Source organism: Mesoplodon mirus (genome assembly GCF_964341445.2).
Source record: "Mesoplodon mirus genome assembly, chromosome: 16".
Lineage (NCBI taxonomy): Eukaryota > Metazoa > Chordata > Mammalia > Artiodactyla > Ziphiidae > Mesoplodon > Mesoplodon mirus.
Window position 1 is genome coordinate 18,124,373 of NC_138992.1, and position 24,405 is coordinate 18,148,777.

Sequence of the window (24,405 nt, forward strand, 5' to 3'; positions counted from 1 at the left end):
GCGCCACAACTACTGAGCCTGCGCTCTGGAGCCCACGAGCCACAACTACTGAGCCTGTGTACTACAGCTACTGAGCCTGTGCTCTAGAACCCATGTGCCGCGACTACGGAAGCCCCTGCGCCCAGAGCGTGTGCTCTGCATCAAGAGAAGCCACGACAATGAGAAGCCCGTGCACCGCAGTGAAGAGCAGCCCCCGCTCACCACTACTAGAGAAAGCCCGCACACAGCAACAAAGACCCAATACAACCAAAAACAAAAACAAATAAATAGACATTTAGAAAAAAATAAATAATCACGGGCAAGAAATGCAAGTTCTTTTATGGGTAACCTGTCCTTTTCTCAATCTTCTTTCTAGATTGTCATTTTTCTCCTGACCTATAAACATTAGAGACCTTCAAGGAATGGTCTTAAGCCCTCTTTCCTTTTCCTACATGGTCTCACCAAGTGATCTCATCCAATAGCATGTATTTAGAAAAACCCTTTTAATGATAACTCAAAACTGACTTCCAGATTTCTCCTCCGATCCACCTAACATGTCCACTTGCATAAGCCATAGAGCAAACTTAGCATCCTTAAAGCAGAACTCTCGATTTTTCTCCCCAAATCTGTCCTTAATCCAACTTCTCACCAATCTTCTCCAAACCGTAAGTGAGAACACCACTCACATGCTGTTCAAGCCAGAAATCTAAACTGTCTTGGATGCCTCTCTTTCCCTGTCCTCCACATCCAGTCCATCACAGGAAGGTTTTTTTCCCAGCTAAGCACCAAAATATATCCCAAACTTGTTCTCCACTACTACTCTAGTTAGAAATCAAAGTTATCTCTCAGCCTACAGAAAAAGCCATCCAACTGATCTGTCTGTTCCTAGTATCCTCCTCCTACAATCTATTCGCCACGAAAGAGTAAAAGTTATTTTGCAAAATCAGATCACGTCACTCTTTGGTCTAAAATCCATCAAAAGCTTACCAATGCACTTACAATATACTCCAGAGTCTGTATGAAAACCTATAAGGTCCTGTGTGACTGAATGTGCTTCACCCATTTATCCATTAAGTCTCAGCTCCAATGTACCTCCTCAGGGAGCCATCCCTGACCATCCACCTCATCTCTCCATGCCCACAGCAAGTAAAATTACTCTCCTTCAGTCCCTTTGTTTCATTCATTACACATAGAGTAATTTATAAGTATTATATTTACTTGTCTGGTTACTCCTCTAAGAGGAGAGCCTGACACGTAGTTGGTACTCAATAAATTTGTTGACATCTATGAACAAAATGTTGTTAGAGCAAGTCACAAATGTTATAGCAAGTCACAAATGTTATCAGCAGAGGATCTAAAGATAAAAATGTGATTTGGGGGAAGTGGGTTGGAGGAGGGCAATGCAAGAGAGCCAAATTCCTTCTCTTTATTCCATTATTCTACCACTCAACAATTATGTACTGAGTGTCGACTATGTATTGAACCAAAAACAAAACAAAAATAAACTCTGCCTCTTAGAGATAGTTAATAGATACTATACAAACATAAAAAATGTAAAACAGGAAGAGTTTAAAATAGCTCAAAGAAGAAGAGTACTTTTACTTCATTTTACATGTTCCTGTATTGTTTAAATTTTTCTTACATATTCATATACCTGTGTATATCTATGGAAGATGGTCTGGAAAGCCATCCACTAAAATGTTAACTGTGATTATGTACACCTAGAAAGTACAAGTAGAAGGTAGAAGAAAAAGAGCATTTCGTGGACACACTACTCTGTAGTGTTCTATCTATCTATCTATGGATTTATAGTAAGCATATATTTCTTTTATAATAAAACCATAAACTACTAATATCTCATAAATACAAGGATTAAGATTTAAAAAGTCATTAAAAAATACTGAACTACTTAAATATTACCTCATTTTTTGTTTAGCTTTTTCAAAAGTTTCCAAATTTTGAAGAACATGCCTTTCTGGCCACTCCAGAGGGTTGGTTTCCACTAGACTTGAAGAAATAGGTTCCACTGGATTGGAATCTGAAGAGAAATATGTAAGTACTGAAAGGTATTAACATACTGAATTTTGTTATATAAAAATGTATGTAGATACATACATACATCGTGTGTGTGTGTGCACATGTGCATGTGTATAAAGGCAAATTGGATTAATTGTATAGTACTTACCTCAGGCATTTATTAAGGATATCTCTGATGGCCTGAACTGTGCAAAATACCATAGAAAAGTTTTTTGGAAATGAAAAAAAAAATCAGTATTAAGCTTTATTTTACTATCTCCTCATAATAAAAGTTATGAGCTAGAATTCAGAAGATGAATTAGCCCTGTAAAAACTCATATGGAATGAAAGCATAACTTTGTTATTTTTGTGAAATTAGTTCTAAATGGAAAGGAGACAACTCTGTGGAGAATATACTGGATATATTATGTGATTTCCATACTACAAAGAGGAATTATCACCAGTATCCTGAGAAATTCATATCTTTAGAAGAGATTACCGGACTTCTCTTGTGGCGCAGTGGTTAAGAATCTGCCTGCCAATGCAGGGAACACAGGTTCGAGCCCTGGTCCAGGAAGATCCCACATGCTGCAGAGCAACTAAGCCCATGCGCCACAACTACTGAGCCCGCGTGCCACAACTACTGAAGCCCGTGTGCCTATAGGCTGTGCTCCGCAACAAGAGAAGCCACTGCAATGAGAAGCCCACACACCTCAACGAAGAGTAGCCCCCACTCGCTGCAACTAGAGAATGCCTGCACGCAGCAACGAAGACCCAATGCAGCCAAAAAAAAAATAATTAAATAAATAAATTTATATTAAAAAAAAAAGAGAGAGAGATTACCTCATTCTCAAAAGTACAGTAATACCATAAATAACTTATGATGTTTGCAGGTAAAGGTTACTTTAGAAATAATTCTCACTATGTATTAGTGTAAGATGCCTTAACATACACATTTTCAAGTAAATCGCTAACGTTAAATGTTATTTTACCACTAATAAAATATTATATGTAAGGGTGTGCTTATCTTTCCAGCCAGTATGCTGCAATGAACTAACACTGAGATTGTTGATAACACTGCAATTCTCATCAAAAACATACAGGGACACCTTTCAGTCTCATTATAAATTACGAGTACATCCCAGCTGTTTTAACACTGGCAAAATTACTAACTGTACTACATTTTGGATTCAAAAACTATCTAGTGTTTTAAATTGTTTGAACTATTACACACTAATAAATTGACTGAAAATTACTAGACATTAGCTATTTGACTAACCATCAACCCTGACAAAAATACCCATTTTATACTTTGGGGTCTTACAAAGTGATAATGATTTGGTAAGAAATTTTTGAACAAAAAAGAAAAAAATTAATCATAAATGAAAACAGAAGCCAACTGCATACTATTTTTCCTTTACTTATTAAACTATTTAGTCAAATAGCTTAAAATATTTTTAATGCCTATACTGGACTGCCCCAACCAAACACCATCCAAATATAGCACTTCCCATTTCTTAATAAGGGTGGTGAAATACAATTTTATAGAATAATGAGCTTTATGATGAAATAATCTACTTTATAATGTTGGCATGGCTTTTCAAAAAAGTATAAAGAAAAAAATCATTAGCAGTTCTGAACAGTTACAGGCTGTGTTCACAAAAGAATACAAGCCATTTTAAATAAAAGTTAACATTATTCCTAAATATTACAATATAATTAATTACTAACTTTGACTATACAATCTACATAAATATAAGCGACACAGGCTAAACATTAAGCAATGGAGAGGCAAACATTCATATGTATTATGTCTTTTGGGGAATAACTTAATATAATTCTTACAATAAAATGAAATACAATATTTTATTTATGTGGCAAGCAGGACACTAAGCCATGCTGACAACCAAAAAGCACAAAAGGAGCCTCTGAGAAACCAAATACACTGCTTCATTTTATTTATTTATTTTTATTTATTTAAAAAAAATATTTATTCATTTGGCTGCACTGGGTCTTAGTTGCAGCATGCTAACTCTTAATTGTGGCATGTGGGATCTAGTTCCCTGACCTGGGATCGAACCCAGGCCCCCTGCATTGGGAGCACAGAGTCTTAGCCACTGGACCACTGGAGAAGCCCTACCACTTCATTTTAAAACAGTGTTTTACTTTACAGGAGAAACAAAGAAATGGAAGTGATACAAAAGGGAAGTAAGGACTCAAAACTGCCCTACAGGGCTTCCCTGGTGGCGCAGTGGTTGAGAGTCCGCCTGCCGACGCAGGGGACACAGGTTCGTGCCCTGGTCCGGGAAGATCCCACATGCCACCGAGCGGCTGGGCCCATGAGCCATGGCCGCTGAGCTTGCGCATCCGGAATCTGTGCTCTGCAATGGGAGAGGCCACAACAGTGAGAGGCCTGCATACTGCAAAAAAAAAAAAAAAAAAAAAAAAAAAACTGCCCTACAAAATCACAAATCACAGCAAACAAAAAGGAAAGTAATATTTCAGATAACAATATGTGGCTAATGAATACAGGCCACGATAGTCTTACATTTCAAAATATGAAAGAATCACCAAAAAAGGTTATAATTGGTAGATTGTGCTTATTAATAGGGCAAGAATTATAAACATACACTAGAAGATTCTTATTAAAGTATTTGAAATCAGAAAATTGTGATCTTATAGCATTATCCAGAAAAGTCATTTATGCAGTGTTTATGTTCCCCAACAGTCCCAGGTAAAGGACACTGTTTTTTGAGTTCAGATGTCACATTTGGCATTATGAAAGTCTTTAGCAAGTTATGGCAAAGAGTAAATAAAATGGTATTTACTGACTCTCATTTGTTACACATGCTAGAGTTTTCACAAAAAAGAAAAAGAAAAAAAAAAACAGACCAATAACCCTAACAATTGCTAATAACTCCTACTGTGCATGGTTGCGAATAATGGGTCAGAATATGAAATATAATTGCCCTTGCTGCTTCTTTTGCTGTAATTTGCATGTAGGTGTACAGTTGACCCTCTGCATCCATGAGTTCCGCATCCACAGATTCAAGCAACCATGGATAAAAAATATTTGGGCGAAAAAAATTCCAGAATGTTCCAAAAAGCAAAACTTGAATTTGGTGTGTGCTGGCAACTATTTACTTGGTATTTACATTGTATTTATAACTATTTACATTGTATTAGGTATTATAAGTAATCTAGAGATGATTTAAAAGACAGGAGTAAGGTACAGAGCTGGGATTCAGCCTTGTTAGTATTGCTCCAGAGCCCATGCTGTAACCAAGAAGCCATGCTCTCTCACTCACTGAGCATATCTTGCACTTACAAGTAACCTTATACGGTCTCCAACATCTTTCAGGTTACTACACACTATTTAACTTTGGTACTGATATTAAAAATAGTGATAATGAAAATACAAACAACAGGTAACAACTTTTTGGCACTGATTGTGTTCTAAGTGTTTTACATGTATCAACTCAGTTAATCCTAATAACCCTGGTAACTGGGTAATACTATCATCCCCATTTGAAACATGAGGAAACAGAGATATGGAGAGGTTAAATAACCTGCCCAAAGGCATACAGCTAACAAGTGACAAAGCTGAGATTTAAACCCTGGCAGTCTATCTCCAGAAGCCTGGGCCCTTAAACATGGCACTAGATGCTGTATTTATATTTTGTTTTCCAAACAGATCATAAGCCTGTAGAAAGCCAAGGACCCAAATTTTTACTTCTTTGTGTGCCTTCATGGCATCAAACAGAGAAAAGGCACTCAACAAACATTATTATTAACTTGATTCTTTGGTCATTTTCTTATTAATGTACGAATAAAAATGATTCTCACAGAATAAAAACAAAAAAATTATCCTGTACTTTTAAAATGCCAGGCAATCTTCAAATGCTTCTTTGTTAGATCTTGAAAAGCTTCACTCTATTCAAATTCATCACAAGAATGGAAACCAGGAAAATAGAAAGAAATGCAAGTTAATATAGAAATTATTGCCTGCTCCCTCAGTAGAAGTTTGGTACTGTTCCTGCTATAATAAATGGCAAATGTGGAGCATCTTATTATAGGTAGTTTTAACTATATTAAATTTACTGAGTAGTTTCTTTTTTTAATCTTATGAAAACATAGCTTAATAGAAATCCATTCATTCTAGTAGCATAGTAACAGTTGTAAAGGGAATCACCTTAAAGTGTTTCTCCCTCTGCTCAGAAACAATTATACTGAACATGCTTAAAGAAAGAAATTATCAGAGAATTTCTACTGCTTAAATGATGAAAAATACAGCTTATTATATATACATACATACTTGTATATACAAATATATATCACTATTAAAATTTATGATAGATTTTTATTTGACTGATATATTTTATTAGTTTTAATAATAAATAACCATCATAAATGCCACACACAAAAAAGAACTAATGTTTAAAGTAACAGAAAACTTACCATTTAACATATTGGAGGTATTGTCTGTCTCTATTAGACTTGTTTTAGGGACAATAGCATCAAAATGATCAAAAAAGCATTCCCTTGTTAGTATTAATAGATTTTTGAGTTCATCCACAGAAAGTACTTCTGGCTGCTTTGCTAACTTTCTCCTTTCTGTAAAACAACAAATCAATATGATTAAAAATAATTGTCATTTTAAAGCCTTGCGAGCTCATCTACTAGTCTTTTATGGGAAATATTTTCTAAAGTCAAACAAATGAATCTCTCCAGCAAATCAACATTCCTGGGTAGGCCTGTTTTCAATTTAGTCCCATTTGAAGGTAACGGTAGAATTTCCAGTTATGTGAGATAAACAGAAATACAGTAACTTGTTAACACTAAAAGGTGATCAACGGTAAAGGCAGGTTTACGGAAGTTTTCAGGAATACACTGCAGAGCATGAAGAACAGCCTTATGTTGGTGTTTATGTGAAAATAAAACCCATAAGGCTTTCAGTTAAATGTGGTGGTTTGGTCATTTCCATCTATTTCTTCTCCCACCCAAAACTTAAAATCACAACAGAGGAATAAAAGAGGACAACAAAAGAAGAAACAATAAATAGTGACAGTTTTCAACAAATTTTGGAAGATAAGATAATGCTGGAGTGGTAACTGAGAGTTTGCAGAGCAGAGGAAGGGTTAAGTTGGGTGCCTGCAGAGGTATCAGGAAGGTCCTGAGCTAAAACAAGACTAGACACACATGGATGTATCTAGCCTCCAGCCCTCAAGCCAGATGACTCTGCTCTCATTTTTGGGGTAGGAATAGAAAAGGAGTCTCAGACTGCAGAATGTCAGGAACATTAAAAGGTGGTACTGATGCTGGAGTTACACCTAAGAGATTAAATAAGAGTCTACGTCCTGAAAGGTCAGACTCCAACCCTAGGGCCAGAAAGCTAGCAGCTACAACTGCCCCACTGAAAAGATTAAAGGATTCTCCTTTTCAAAAACTGAATGCCCCCAGAGAAAAGAGCTTGATACTGACATTACAGTGGAATTAAGGATAGGAGCTCACAACCAAAATGTTGAATAGCTACTCCACCACTCTTGAAGTTTGCCAGATATTACATTAGAGTGAGACATAAAATTTCCCACTTAGGACAGACAAAAAAAAATCACTAGACATCTAAAGAAAGGTACTGAGGGGAGAAGGGACTCTGCATTTACATGGTCTTATGTTTAGACATGTAAGGACTTTGATTCAGTAATGCTTCTGGCTCCCCTTTCCCTCCCATCACTCACTGAGCTAGTCTGGAGAAGAAACTAGGCACGTTCTGATTAAACCTTTCCTCTCCAACTTTCATCTGAGCTAGCAAGTTCTTAGGATACACACTCTCTGCAATGCAGTGAGGGCCCTGCCCAGTCAGGGTTGATCTGCAGGTGTCCTGCTCTGGCTGTCATTCAGGGGCTAAATTCAATTCTGGGTATATGTAGAAGAAAACCCACCATAGATCTAAAAAGTCATATCCTTCAATTCAGTAATTTATCTATAATTTATCTCCATCAGTGTGTTTCTTAAGTTTATTTCTCAGTTGGTTCCAAATTTGGGAGAGGAAACAGGTATTATTTACTAGGCCCCTCCAAGCTAAAAAAAAAAGTCCAGGATGAAAAGGAGAGGCTAAAGCAAGCAAAAAGGAAAAAGGAGCCCAGCAGAAATAAAAACATTCCAGGGAACAAAAGAAAACTTGCCATAATTAATACTCTCGTCAAAATAAGAGAAGATACTATACTCATGAAACAAGTACAGGATGCTCTGATAAAGGAAGTCAATGAACAAGAAAATATTTTTTAAAATTAAGCACATGAGAGCTCAAATTTTTAAAAGCTGCAAGACATCCCCCAGAAACTAGAACAAAGAGATAATAATATGGAAACAGGAAGGAAAAGCAGGCATTCTGTCCAAAAAAAGCTGACATATAACTAATTAGAGTTCTAGAAAGAAAAAAGAAAATGGGAGAAAAAATTATGACAGAGATAAAAATTTTCAGACTTAAGAACGTGAATCTTCTGTTGGTATGGCTCATCACGTACACAGCTCAATACATTGGAGAGGGGGGAAAGGGGAATACACACATTATGATTCAGAGTAAAGCTTCCAGAGACAAAGCTTCTGGAGGTAAAAGTTCTAGAAGGCGTAAAAACAAACCAAAAATAGGCCACTTCAAAGGATAAGACTAGTATGAGATTTGTCAACAGGAACACAGCAACATAAAACACAATGGGATAGGGACTTCCCTGGTGGTCAAGTGGTTAAGACTCCGCTTTTCCACTGCAGGGGACACAGGTGTGATCCTTGGTCAGGGCTCCCGCATGCTGTGCCACGTGGCCAAAGGAAAAAAAAAAAAAAGACAATGGGACAATGTCTTCAAAATTCTAAGGGTAAACAATTTTTAACCTGGAAGTCTATATGGATTATCAATCTAGTGAAGGTATTTTCAGACATGCAAGAGCTTGAAAAATGTATACCCCATGAATGAACTTTTACTCAGGAAGCTACTGCAAGATATGCTCCAACCAAACAAGAGAGGAATTCAGAGAAAAAGGGAGGACAAGGGGTCTAGAAAATAGGAGATTCCAAAAGAAGAGAAGAGGAAAGAGAAGTCTCTTAAGATGTCAGTAGGTCTAAGGAAGCATTCTGTCTAAAATACAGTAAAATATGAAACACTCCAGAAAAAAAAACTATGAGAAATAAAAAGGAACTACTGAGTTTGAACATGCAATAAATTTACTGATAGATGTGTGGCAGAAATGTTGGCGGCTCTGGGAAAACATAACAGTATTTTGCCTGTACAGAAGAATGGGCAAATTAAAAATCAGGTGATTATCAACCATAAAAAGAAAAGATTATACAAGAAAGTAGAGGTGACCATCATCATATACTACATGACTCAGCAGTAAACTTATAGATAGGTACATAGGGAGGTAGGTAGATGGATAGTTAGACAGGAAGGGAGGAAGGAAGGGAGGGAGGGAGGGAGGAAGGAGGGAAGGAAGGAAGGAAGAGGGAGGGAAGCAAGGAAGAGGGAGGGAAGGAAGGAAGAGGGAGGGAGAAATGTTAAAACTAACCATTAGTTTAACCCCAATTCATGATTTCACTGTAAAGGATGGAAAGGCAAAGGGAAGTTGATGTGGGAAAGCTAAGTATTCAGTTCCATAGTTAGGCATTAAGATAATGTCTAAAACTGGTAAATCAAGAAATAACAGCATACATATGTTATTCATAAATCTGGAGGAAAGGTCAAGGAAAACCAGCCGGAAGAGCTGAGGGCAGCTGCCTGTGGACAGAGACAGAAAGATGGGGAGAAGGTAGGGCACTGCTGTTTTCCATTTTAGGTTTTTCAATAGCATTTGAAACTTTTAACTATACCCATGTACTTCTTTGATAAAAATATTTCATTTTTAAAACACTTCTGAACTAATAATGTTTTCTTCTATAATAAAATAGTGAACTATAAATTTGTACAGAATTCAATTCAACAAGTATTTATTGAGTATGTACTGTCTGCAAAGCACTGTGCTGTGCCCTTAGATACAGAGGATTAAAGCATATTCCATCAACACTGTGTGAGGCTGGCACATAAATAATACAAGGGAATAGCTGGACACCTCTGTAAAATCCCACCTCACCAACCTGGATATTGCCAGGCTCAATCCAGTTCTGATCCAAAATAAGTAACACATGATTTCTGCAGTCAAGAACATTAGTAATGGTAAAGTAAGAGTTGTAATATATGCTGTTTTTATTACATTTTCTTAGTGAAGATGAAGCTTCAATTGAAGCTTTTTATTTTCTTACCATCTTCTGGGAGCCGTCTAAAATGAAAAGTTGTCAATGATTTGCTTTCATCTGAAAGATGCACACTAAATAATGTGCTACAGAAATTAGCCCCACATTTTTATTAATGCTAAAAATATACTTAAATAATGAACCTGATCTATGCTTATTAAAACTGTCAATTATATTACAGTAACAGGCAATCTGAAGAGCAGGATATGACTTCCTATTGACCTGGATGACTGGGCAATAGAGAGAGAAAACAGATAAGGTTTAATAGGGTTATGAGCAGGATAATTTACCTAGGTGAAAAATAATCTCTACACAAGTGAGTCTGCAACACAAGTGGCAGATAAAGATTTGGGAGAAAAGTACTGGGCTAAAGTCTAAAAATGAATTAGCAAAAGAATGCTATTCCTAAGAAAGCTAGTAATAACTCAGGACAACAAAAATAGAGTGTAAATATCTAAAAGTATCAGCAGATTGACCACCAATCAGGGCTGCACTGGGTTCTATAAATTTAAAAAAGATGTGGGGAACTCAGAGTAGAGACCACAATCCTGGAGCAAAATGACAATACTGCTATTTTGGTATTTGTTTTGTATCACACTGAACAGTTTTTTATTTAAAAATTGTTCAGCATTCTTAAACCTTTTCTTTAAAAATCAGTGAAACAAGATACTGAATATTTCTAAACACAAAATTTATAAATTATAAAGATCAGGTAAAACATAAATTATAGAATTTATATATCATTCTAAATGTTTATATCTAAATATCTATACATCTATATCTAGCTATAGTATGGAGGTTCCTTAGAAAACTAAAAATAGAGATATCATATGATCTAGCAATCCCACTCCTCAGCATATATCCAGAGAAAAACAATTTGAAAAGACACATGGACCCCAATGTTCATTACAGCACTATTACAATAGCCAGGACATGGAAGCAACCTCAATGTCCATCAACAGAGGAATGGATAAAGAAGATGTGGTACATATACAATGGAATATTACTCAGTCATAAAAAGGAATGAAACTGGGTTATCTGTAGAGACATGGATGGACCTAGAGACTGTCATACAGAGTGAAGTCAGAAAGAGAAAAACAAATATCGTATATTAATCCATACATGTGGAATCTGATAAAATTGGTATAGACGATCTTATTTACAAAGCAGAAACAGTGACACAGAAGAGGAGAACAAACATATGGATACCAAGGGGGAAGTGTGGGGGGATGAATTGGGAGATTGGGATTGACATATATACACTATTGATACTATGTATAAAACAGATAACTAATGAGAACCTACTGTACAGCACAGGGAACTCTACTCAGTGTTCTGTCGTGACCTAAATGAGAAAGAAATCCAAAAAAGAGGGTATATATGTATACATATAGCTGATTCACTTTGCTGTACAGTATAAACTAACACAACATTGTAAAGCAACTATACTACAATAAAACATATAAACAAATAAAAATTAAATATAAATTTTAAGAATAGAATAAAAATAAATTATTCTAAAAAATAAAACGCTAACAAATTTTATTTGATTTTTGTGTGATTTTAAAAAACAGAGTACCTCATTAATGTGAGTAAATTTTCATGCAGATTTTTCCAGTTGCTTGTTCTGATGCAGTATACTCAGATAAATAGTGGGGGAGATAAAAATAAGTTTACTCCATATCTTATTGATAATTTTGAAAAAAAATTTGAACAACTTTTTGTTTTCCAGCAAAGACTACAATCTGTATTGATATTGAAATGTTAATTTTTTTCCCAAAGAAAACTCTTCCTATTGTATCAGTTTTCATCATGTATAAATTAACTGTATTGATTTAAATACTTTTATATTTATATTCATTTCTTTGAAAATCACTGACATAGACACTAAGATAGTCTTACACTGGAAACTTCATTTTGTTGTCATTCTCCTCTGTCTTTAGAGATACTTGAAATCTGAACAGATGCATCTTTGTCCCCAGATTTTCAATTCATTATTAACTCTCTGGGTAGAGGAGAGATTGGTTAAACAAATAATTCCACAGTAAATAGATTAACTGGATCATTAATCTTAATCAAGATCTAATGCTCTAGATTACAAACTGGCCAGTGCATGGATACCCCCAGAGCTGATGTCTCCAGCAGCTATTATTAGCTCTGAGGCTTCCTTCAACTTCAGGCCCCCTACTTGCCCTTGCCCAGTGCTGTGGCATCCTTACAGCTTCTGCCTGTGTTACAGCTCAGATGCTGGTAACTTCTACATTTTCAGCATTTATTTAGCACTTTCTTCCCCGCCCACCCCCCCCCCCAGCAGAGCTTCCAATCACACCTGTAGGCAGCTACTAGGCAACAACCTAATTATAATTATATTTCCCTTCCCAACCAAGCAGGAGGGATGGCCTTACTGGGCTTAACTCTTCTTACCCAAAGGAGAGATACACCAGCTTCAGATAGCTGCCCATTCTTCCACTCTCACAGTTTTTCTGGTTGGAAGGGTAAGGAAGAGAGGTGAAGATGAAAGAGAGGGGAGATGTTGAAGGAACTTAGTTTAAAGAGCTGCCAGAGGCTTATGGCAAAGAATCAAAGCCTAAAGAGGTGTTTAGCAGGGCTAGCACAATGTCAAGAAGTGAATAACACTAAGCTAGCAGATGTTAGAAATAAAGGAGTTTTATCCACAAAAATACTAGTATTTCAGCATTTTTTTCCTTTTTTTCTTTTTAATTGAAGTATAGTTGATTTACACTGTTGTGTTAGTTTCAGGTGTACAGCAAAGTGATTCAGATATATACATATAAATATATATATATATATATATATTCTTTTTCAGATTCTTTTCCATTACAGGTTATTACAAGGTACTGAATATAGCTCCCTGTGCTCTACAGCAGGGCCTTGTTGTTTACCTGTTTTATGTAGCGTAGTCTATATTTGCTAACCCACACTCCTAACTTATCCACCCCCCACTACCCCCACCTCCCACCCCACGGTCTTCTTTGATAACCGTAAGTTTGTTTTCTATGTCGGTGAGTCTTTCTGTTTTGGAAATAAGTTCACTTGTATCATTCTTTTAGATTCCACATGTAAGTGATATGGTATTTATCTTTCCCTGTCTGACTTACTTCACTTAGTGTGACAATCTCTAGGTCCATCCGTGTTACTGCAAATGGTGTTATTTAATTCTTTTTTATTGTTGAGTAATATTCCACATCCTCTTTATCCATTCATCTGCTGATGGACATTTAGGTTGCTTCCATGTCTTAGCTATTGTAAATAGTGCTGCTATGAACGTTGGGGTACACGTATCTTTTTTTTTTTTCTGATTCTAGTAAAACAGCTTTACCGTGTTGTGCTAGTTTCTGCTGTACAATGCAGTGAATCAGCTCTATGTGTACCTATATCCCCTCCCTCTCCCCCTTCAGTTTCCACCTTTTCCAGATATATGCTCAAGAGTCAGATTGCCGGATCATATGGTAACTTTATTTTTACTTTTTTTCCCTTGGGTTAGTATGTAGTACCTTTTATTAAAACTAATTTGCCTTTCCTAATTATATTTTCCTTGAGCTAATATCATTTTCATAGTTAAAAAAAAGTGGTTCAAGGAGTTTAAGACTACACAATTACCTTTGTACAATTGAAAAAGTAGATAATTCTTATATGAATAATCAAGACCAAGTATTCTAAAATTATTTTCCATTGAATAAAACAAAATACTGAATCCAAGGTATTTTTAAAATGCTTTTAAAGAAAAGAGTGGGGCTTCCCTGGTGGCGCAGTGGTTGAGAGTCCGCCTGCCAACGCAGGGGACGTGGGTTCGTGCCCCGGTCCGGGAAGATCCTACATGCCGTGGAGCGGCTGGGCCCGTGAGCCATGGCCGCTAGGCCTGCATGTCCAGAGCCTGCGCTCTGCAACAGGAGAGACCACAATAGCGAGAGGCCCGCATACCACAAAAAAAAAAAAAAAAGAAAAGAAAAGAGTGATATTTTTCATTTTATAATATATCCACTTAATAATCATTTTTTCTATATGCAACTAATGAGGCCTCACAATTTGAATTACTTTCCTAGAAATTCTATATCAATTAGCTTAAAATAAGTCCAGATCAGGTACTAATGAATGATTATTTATAAAAACAATATTAAGACTGATAACCAAGTTAACATTTAGTAATACAGGAAAAACCTTAAATAATGACCCTTAAAAAAGTGTCAATTTCTTGAATAAAGAAAAATCCATAATGCCAACTTCACTCAGTATGTGAAATGTGCTTAGTTATGATTAAAGTCTAAGAATCAATGCTCACGTTAACATATTAATTTCTCTAGATTTGTATTTTCTTCTATTTGCAGTCTCTATCATCCTGTATAGCCAAAAAGATATAAAGAGAAATTTTGTAAAAATTACTACATTAACCAGAATAATAAAACTTAGGTATCTTTTCTAGCATACAGTTAAAAATAATGAGAAACAAAATTTTCCTGGATAAATATTATTATAAATGTTAAAAGCAATGTACAATAGCAATATACTGAATCTGGTGGGAAAGAAGTTACAGACCTTTTCTATCCTACATCACCTCTATCAAGAATAGCTCTACAGGGACTTCCCTGGTGGTGCAGTGGTTAAGACTCCACACTCCCAATGCAGGGGGCCCAGGTTCAATCCCTGGTGGGGCAACTAGATTCCCGCATGCATGCTGCAACTAAGAGTCCACATGCCACAACTAAGGAGACTGCATGCTGCAACTAAGGAGCCTGCGTGCTGCAACTAAGGAACCCACATGCCACAACTAAGGAGCCGGAAAGCCGCAACTAAGACTCAGTGTAACCAAAATAAATAAATAGTTCTACAAATGAATATCATATCTAAAAGACAAAGTGTATAAGAAAAAGTGACAAAATAACAATGCCTTAGGTCTGAACAAGTCAAAACTCCTACACCAGAATCAAATGCACCAATCATTACTTACTCAGACATTCTTTCAAAGCCAAAGCCTGAACATTAGCTAACTGTTTCTCTCTCTGTATAAGTTGCTCCCCAGAGAAATTTGGAAGTGACAAGAGGTCAAGAGGAAAGCCTGAAAAACAGAAAAAAGTCAGTATTAAAGATGATTTGTAACAAAAATTAATATTCAGTCCTCAAGAAATGTTATAACATAATTAAAAGTCAATTACTCATCTTTCTTGACCTTGCATATTTCAAAGTAAATAATAATAACTGAGCAGCAGAAAATAAGTGTACTAAATTATTCTGCATTTTAAACTTTGACTTGCTTCTTAAATTGAGAGAATTTAGGTAGCAGAATAGAATTCCTTCCACCACCTTTTCTTCTACCTGCTTGGCTATTGAAACTCTTACACAAAACACAGACAGAGTATGGGAGCTGGTCTCCAAAGATGGCCTCCCAGTGAATCACACTTCCTGCCACTCATTCGCCACACAGTCCTTCCACAGTGAATCTAGGTTGGCCTCACGTAACTAATAAGGTGTGGAAAAAGTGACAATGAATGGCTAGGTCACAGGAAGCCTTATAGCTTCTTAGAACAACTGCTCTAAGAGCAATTAGCAACCATAGACGGAATCAGACTCCCCAGAGACCATGTTGTGAGGAAGCCCATGTTGGCCAGGAGGACAGGACACGTGAAGAGGAAGTCAGCTTGCATCTGTTCCAGCCATCCTAACCCAGGCACCACACATGTGGGTAAAGAGCCATCTTACACACCAAGCCCTGTTAAGTCTTCAAAATGACTGAAGCCCCAGCTGTGTGTGACTGCAGTCATATGTGGATCTTCAAAACAGAAACATCCAGCTGAGCCCAGTCAACCTACAGGACTATGAGACATTATAGTAAATCATCATTATTAAGCTACATTTGGGGTAGTTTGTCATACAGTGATAGGTAACCAAAGCGTGGAGCTTGGAGAGAAAAATAAAAAGATGGGCAATAAAATAGAACGAGATGCTTGAGAGAAAGTAAGTGAAAATAAGAAATAAATTCTAGAAAAATAATACGTGTTTAAAGTGGAAAACACTAAAAATTTTCCTATTTGGAATTGAAGGCTGACCTACTAAATTTTACTAAGTAAAATGTATAAGGGATTAATTCTCTGCCCTCTAAACTGTCCAAATATGTTATAAAATATTTAAAATAAAAGTAAATTTACTGAAAGTGAAATGGAGTTTGGAGACAATAAGTTCATTAAAAGTTAAGTATGTACACAAAGAAATGTAAAAATGTTTTGTTTTCCACCTAAAGTTAACACTTACTCAGTTTGGTTTCTTCTGTCTTTGCTTTCATCTTTCCATGGATTAAACTGAGTGCAAATGAGCCATTGATTTGGTTGGCTGAGTGAATCAATGTGGCTTTACACTTTCTGTTGCCATTACCTTGTAACAAGAGATAATAGCTAGAACTCTCTCCTTTCACTTCAACGTCCGGAACTAAACAAAAACAATTATTTTGTTAAGTATGTGAAAATTCAGCAGGCAACATGGCAGAATCATACATTTGATTCATAGGATATAATGACACGTCTATGCTATTTCAAAACAAGGTGTTACCCAATACATTTGGGGCAGTAGTTGTTCATTTAACTGAGGAACCTGTTAAAGCAGAGAATCATAACAAAAATGATACTCACAAAGCATATACATTTTACTTTAAATTAATGTAAAGTAAAATTTACATATATATTTTACTTTAAGTTAAAACTATATGTACTCATTCATTAACTTTTGATGTGGCTCATTAGCATTCCATTATGTCTTTCCTATATATCCACACCCGTAATGTATCAACTACTATTTCCAGCTTCTCTTTCTTTAAAGTGGAATAAACTGACGCCTGCAAGCACACACAGCTCAACTGGTGGGAGCAGAAGTGTACAGATATACTCAAGGGTAGCTTTTTGGTCCCTGCAGTGTGCATCCGTAATGTATTTTACAGGAGGATTGGGGAGCATTCATTAATCTGGCTTGACAGTAATGTGAAGGTCAGTTAAGACAGTCTAGTGCATTTTAAAAACAAATCAAGTGAGGGTTATAGTGAAGGTTGAGGAAAAACTGTGAAGCCTTTGAGACTAAAAATAGAAGTAGAATCCCTTTTGTTGAAGATGGTGAATTGGACATTAAGCATTTATTTTCATTATCTCCTGAAATTCCATGAAATGAGAATAAGTTTAAAAATAGCATAAAACTACAAGAACCAATATCTGAGAGAAGAGACAATAGCAACTAAACCTTGAAAGCAGGAAAGCAGATGAACAATTGGTAACAGACCTCAGACTCTCAATTGTTAAGGAAGCTGAGAAAAACAACAGGGAAAGCTTGGAAGCAACAAAATTTATAATATAACCCCTGACGAAAGACTCTGGGATGGCACTGCAAACAAAATGAAGGTGAAATAGGAAAATAGGTTGAAAGTCTATCTGAGAAGCAGTTTGGCTCCTGACCCCTTCTTATTCTTTTCAGGTAAATGACTGTCCTCTCCACAGCCCAGAAGACTAGTGGTTATTCTCTGGAGAAAGTAAAACAAAATGCCTCTGGCCTGGGAGATATAAGACAGAGCTTAGGGTTGGAGTTGAATATCACTGCATTAAGTGAATGTTTGTACAGTGAATATTGAGGCCCTTTACCTTTCTTCACCTACATAACTTCCACCATTTTGGAAGCCAGATAGCAGAATTGAGCCTTCTTTTAGAAATACGGTCAGTACTAGGGGAAGGACCAAAGAATTCCAACCTTGGGATTGCCTAATGTCTCAGTGAGATCACCCTAAAATGAAGATCAAAGTCAACAAGCTCCAAACATGCACTCAAATTTTCCAATCAGCTTTCTCATACTCCCTCTTAAATATGAACAGGCAGCCAAACATTATGGGACATCAGGGAAAGTCTCTAGTATGAAAACCATATGACAAAGCAAGCAAACAGAAACAAAGTGACTTGTAGGGAAGCAAAGAATATACAGTAAAAAGAAATCATAAAACAAAAGCAAACAACAAACAAATCAGGCACTAAAATCCTCAGAGAAGAGACTATATTGCATCCATTAAATAAGAACAGGAAATTGTAAGAAAAGAACATTAAATAAGAAAGAGCTCATGGAAATTAAGAAAGCAGAAATATATATTTCAACTAAAAGGTTAGCACATAAAGTTGAGTGAATCTATCAGAAAGTAGAGTAAAAAGTCAAAGAAATGGAAAATAGGAAGAGAGACCCACACAAACCAGGAGGAACAACATTCAAACAGGAATATTAGAAGAGAGAACATAAAAAAATGGAGGGAAGGAAATTATCAATAAAATAATTATAAGAACATTTTTCCTGGGAATACCCTGGCAGTCCAGGGGTTAGGACTCGGCACTTTCACTGCTGGGGGCCAGGGTTCAATCCCTGGTTGGGGAACTAAGATTCTGCAAGCTGTGCAGCACAGCCAAAAATAATAATAATAATTTTTTTCCCAATAAAAAGACAAGCTTCCAGGCATGCTAGAATAAAATAGACATACCAAAAATAAAAATAGACCCACCAAGGTGCATCACCATGAAAATTCAGAAGACTAAGTACAACAAGTATATTCTACCAAATACCAGAGAAAACTTAGGTTTCTTATTTAAAAAATGAAAAATGAGAACAGCACAAGACTTCTAGGTAACCACACTAAAAGCTAGAAAACAATGGGACAATTGGGAACAATGGGAACAATGCCTTCAAAATTCCACTGGAAAAATATTCTCCAACCTAGAATGCTATATTAAAATGAGATGGTAGAATAAAAACTTTTCTAGGCATAGAGGGTCTCAAAAATTCCCCTCCTATGCACCTTCCCTCCTATGCACCTTTTCTCAGGATGATTTTAGAGAATGTGCTCCACCAAAATGGGAAAATGAAAAAAACAGGAAGATTAAAGGATCCCAGGAACCAACAAAGAAAGGCAAACAAAATTTCTATGATGAAAAGAGTCTTAGATCCAAAAGCTATGGAACAAATCTGGAAAGTAAAACCAACCAGTCTAGATTAGGCAGGTCATAAAGATCCAGAAGAGATTTCTTACATATACATGATTGATAGGATAGTTAATATGCTTTAATGTACTGAAAGGAGTTTCACAACTAGAGGAAGGCTTTGTGATTGAATTTTTTTAAAAAATCATTAACTCTAGGTAAAACAAAATATTGTACAGGAAAGAAAAATAAAATATAGTACATGGCTCAACTGTGAATAGTGATTACATCATCATAATAATTAAAACAATGAGCATTAATCTAAAATTACTATATGATCATTCTGGGAGGACTGAGAAGAAAATGAGAAATGAGGAAGAATGTAAAGGAAATGAAAAGAATGTCAGTGTGTAGTAAGGGCAAAGAGTGAAAAAGGATTCATACTTCTCAGTGTGGGAACTTACTATGAAGCTACAGTAATCAAGACAGGGAGGCACTGGTATAAGGACAGACATACAGATTAATAGAATAGAACTGAGAGTCCAGAAATATGTCCTCACATTTACAGTCAAATGGTTTTCAATAAAGGTGCCAAGACAATTTGATGGAGAAAGAACAGTCTTTTCAAAACTGGTCTTGGAATAACTGGACATCCATATGCAAAAGAATGAAGTTGGACCCTTACCCCCTACCTCCCAATATATTAAAAAAATCATTCAAAATGGATCATAGATGTAAATGTAAGAGGTAAAACTTTAAAATTCTTGGAAGAAAACAGACAAAGGCATAAGTCTTCATGACCCTAGATTAGGCAATCATCTATTAAAAATGAGACCCGAAGTACAAGCAACAACAACAAAAAAAAGAAATAGAAAATTGGATTTCATGAAAATTAAGCATCTTTGTGCTTCAAAGCACATCATCAAGAGAATGAAAAGTCAATCCACTATGGACTTTGGGTGATAAGTGTGTCAATGTAGGCTCATCAATTGTAACAAATGTACCACTCTGATGTGTGAGGTTGATAAGGGGGGAGGTTATATGTGTGTGGGGACATGGTCTATATGGAAATTCTCTGTACTCTCCACTCAGTTTTGCTGTGCACCTAAAACTGCTCTAAAAAATTAAGTTTATTAATTTAAAAAAAAGTATCCATATGACAAGGCTGCTGTTAGGATTAAATGTGAGACGCTGCATGGAAAGTGCTTAGATCACTGCCTAAAGTATTCTAATTGCTCAATAGTAGCAATTAAAAAAAAGTCAACCCATGAAAGAAGGGAAAGTTTTTGTAAATCACGTATTTTATAAGGGATTTGTATCTAGAATATATAAATAACTCCTACAACTCATAACAAAGAGACAAATAACTCAAAAAGTGGGTAAAGAATCTGAATAGACATTCCTTCATAGAATATACAAATGGCCAATAAGTATGTGGAAAGAGTGGAAAGATTCTTAACATCATTGGCCGATATGGTCACGTACATTCAGACCACAAAGAGATACCACTTCACATCCCTTGGATGACTATAATCAAAAATACAGACAATAACAGGTGTTGGTGAGGATGTACAGAAACTGGAACCCTTGTAAATTGCTGCTGGGAATATAAAATGGTACTGCCACTTTAGAAAACATTTAAGCAATTCTTCAAGAAGTTTAACATATAGTTAATATACAACCCCAAAATCCCATTCCTAGGTTTATATCCAAAATAATTTTAAGCATATGTTCACACAAAAATATATACACAAGTATTTAGAGGAGCATTATTTATAATAGCACAAAACTGTCAAACACTTCAACTGATGTGTGAATAAATAAAATGTGATATATCCAAATGACTCAAATATTATTCAGCAACAGATAGGCATGAACTACTATACAACGTGGATGAACCCTGAAAATATTATCTTATCCTTGAAAGAAGGCAGTCATTAAAGACGACACACTGTACGACTACGCTTAGATGAAGTGTCCAGGCAATCTACACAGACAGAAATAGATTAGTGTTGTCTATGGGCTGGGAAGAGGAGCAGGTGATGGGAATCAGGAGTAACTGCTAATGGGCGTGGGGCTGCTTTTTGGGGAGAAGAAAATGTCCTCAAATTGATTGTGGTGATGGTTGCACACTCGTAATCCATCCTATAATAGACTAAAAACCATGCAATTGTATTTTAAATGGTTCAATTGTATGGTGTGTGAATTATAACTCAATAAAGCTGAGGTTTTTAAATGTATAATGATTTTAGGAATGTAAGGTTCTGCTCACAAAAAAAGTTCTTAGCGTTTTGAGATATATACATAATATATATGTGTGTGTTTATATACAGTATATATATAGTGTGTGTGTACATATATATATATATATACATATATATGCTAAGAAAAAATCTACTGTAACTTTATTACAAGTTTCTTTCACAGATATGAACATACTGTGGGTTAAAGACTATCCTCCCAAAAAACCATGAAGTACAAAAAAATTTTTGCAGTTAGCTAGCAATAGAGACAGTAATCCTGTTCTTAAACATCAGTCTTAGAAAAGGAATTTAAATAAAAGTTATCAGAAAGGAACAACACTGTTACCAGTTGTATTTGAAACTAAGGTTTGTCAAGAGTTATAGTGACCTTAATTCATTTACCAATTTAGCACCTTGCCAATTCAAGTTATATGCCTCTTCAATCCATGACATTCTTTCCACATTTATTTCAAATCCTGTCACCCAATGAAGGTACTGTAAAGCACTTTAATCACTGAAGCCTGTAGTTATAACAATGTTATTTTCCTCAAGAGAAAAATGTTTATTTTAAAAAATCCCCTAACCATAATGACCATGCAGTCATTTAAAAAACTTTGTTCCAGATTTGGCAGGTGTTAACTGAAGACTCATCAGATAACTTTTACGTAAATACCACAGAGACTAACAGATTTACAACTAGCATAGTTATTCAATTCCCATAGCTCTTCCTAAATAAGGGAAAATGATTACAACAAAACATTTCTATTTTCATCTGTTATTTTTACACTATCAACTTATAAGAGATTGATTGGCTTGCATGCCCCCTCTCCCACTAAAAAACATCCATTTTGGATCTACTATATAGGTAAAATGGGAGAAGCAGAAATTCTAAGTGTCCTTTAGTTGTATCAAATTTTATGAATAACATAAACTATAATGAAGAGATGTACCACTGTTAGTTTCATTAGCAAACAAAATTCTAGTATAATAAAAATCAAGTCATATTTTATATCAATAAGTTTCTCAGTGGTTCTTAAAAGCTAGTAGCACCCTTTCTTTTCTTGCACTGTTGGTGGGAATGTAAATTGATGCAGCCACTATGGAGAACAGTATGAAGGTTCCTTAAAAAACTAAAAATAGAACTACCATGCCACCTAGAAAATACCACTACTGGGCATATACCCTGAGAAAACCATAATTCAAAAAGAGTCATGTACCACAATGTTCATTGCAGCACTATTTACAATAGCCAGGACATGGAAGCAACCTAAGTGTCCACCAACAGATGAATGGATAAAGAATATTCCGTTGTATATATGTGGCACAGGCCACATATATACAACGGAATATTACTCAGCCATAAAAAGAAACGAAATTGAGTTATTTGTAGTGAGGTGGATGGACAAAGAGTCTGTCATACAGAATGAAGTAAGTCAGAAAGAGAAAAACAAATACCATATGCTAATGCATATATATGGAATTAAAAAAAAATGGTTCTGATGAACCTAGGGGCAGGACAGGAATAAAGACGCAGATGCAGAGAATGGATGTGAGGACATGGGGAGGAAGAGGGGTAAGCTGGGACAAAGTGAGAGAGTGGCATGGACTTATATACACTACCAAATGTAAAATAGATAGCTAGTGGGAAGCAGCCGCATAGCATAGGGATATCAGCTAGGTGCTTTGTGACCACCTAGAGGGGTGAGATAGGGAGGGTGGGAGGGAGGCTCAAGAGGGAGGGGATACAGGGATATATGTATATGTACAGCTGATACACTTTGTTATAAAGCAGAAACTAACACAACATTGTAAAGCAATTATACACCAATAAAGATGTTAAAAAATAAAATAAAAAAATAAACAGTTCAACAATATAAAAACAAAATCATATTAATGTACAGAGGAAATAATATTCCATATTATAAAATGAAAAATATCCCAGGATGATTAGGGGAACAGGATATTCTGGTTAAGTGAATAGTCTAAATTATTGATGAGTATTATATATATATTTCTTATGAAGCGACTAAATAATATACCCAATTATTTTGACAATTATGCCAAAAATTAAACAATAAAATAAAATCTAGCCTTCAATGTAGGCATTTTAGGAAGCTATACACTTTCCAACAGTTACATCACTGTAAATTCTAGACTCAACTTTTGAAATGGTCCTTAGGTCAGCTAGGGAATCACAAGAAAAAAATGTTAATTACTTTACATTGATAAAGCAATTCCAAAAAATGTATTGCCTAGCTTGATCCCCCACCTTATTCATCAGACTAAGCTTTGAACAATTTATCATAAATTTAAAAATAAATCGTAAACTGCCACTGAGACTCTCCAAGAAAATGCCCTGGGGCTCAATTTTAGAAAGAATCTAACATGGTTTAAGAAATAATAGTATTGTGGAATAGGTGTTGGAAGCCTCCTACTGAGACGATTCCAAAAATATAGAAGGATTTATAGACTCCACTATGACTATTTCAACCAATTAAATAACATTAGGATCATAAACTGTATACATTTCCTTAGTTGTAACACAGTAAAATACACAATATGAAAGCTACAGTGAATAAAGAAGTTATTCAGAAGATATTTCAAGATTTTACTCACCATCATGAACAAGAATGATCCTTTATTGTTCCACAGACATAGAAAGGATTTAAGATAGGAAAGAATAACAAAAAGCTATTGCAGAGTTTACAAAGTGTTTACCTTCATTACCAATAGTGTCTAACAAGTTTGCAAGATATACTAAACAAGTATATTATCCTCATTTTCTAGCCAAGGAATTAAAGGTCTAAAGTAGTTATTCTTAAACCTTTTTCTGCCTCAAAGCATCTGAAGGACTTTCAGAAACAGTGGCTCTAGCCTAGAGTTGAAGAGAGCATGCCTAGTGCAGAGGGTCTCAATACTGGATGCACATTTGAAACACTTGG

General features: G+C 35.7%; 1 protein-coding gene across 2 annotated transcripts in view; it reads right to left on the reverse strand.

Moving 5' to 3' along the window:
- MTBP (MDM2 binding protein) overlaps positions 1-24,405 on the reverse strand; it is a 70,204-nt gene that overhangs the window by 19,510 nt on the left and 26,289 nt on the right. Inside the window, exons 12-15 of one of the 2 annotated variants that reach the window (XM_082601734.1) lie at positions 16,543-16,716; positions 15,245-15,352; positions 6,454-6,609; positions 1,900-2,038 (exon numbers count right to left, since the gene is read on the reverse strand). In XM_082601734.1, coding sequence (XP_082457860.1) covers positions 1,900-2,038; positions 6,454-6,609; positions 15,245-15,352; positions 16,543-16,716 — 577 coding nt within the window. The remainder of the gene's footprint in view (positions 1-1,899; positions 2,039-6,453; positions 6,610-15,244; positions 15,353-16,542; positions 16,717-24,405) is intronic. The other variant, XM_082601735.1, reaches the window with a different exon arrangement.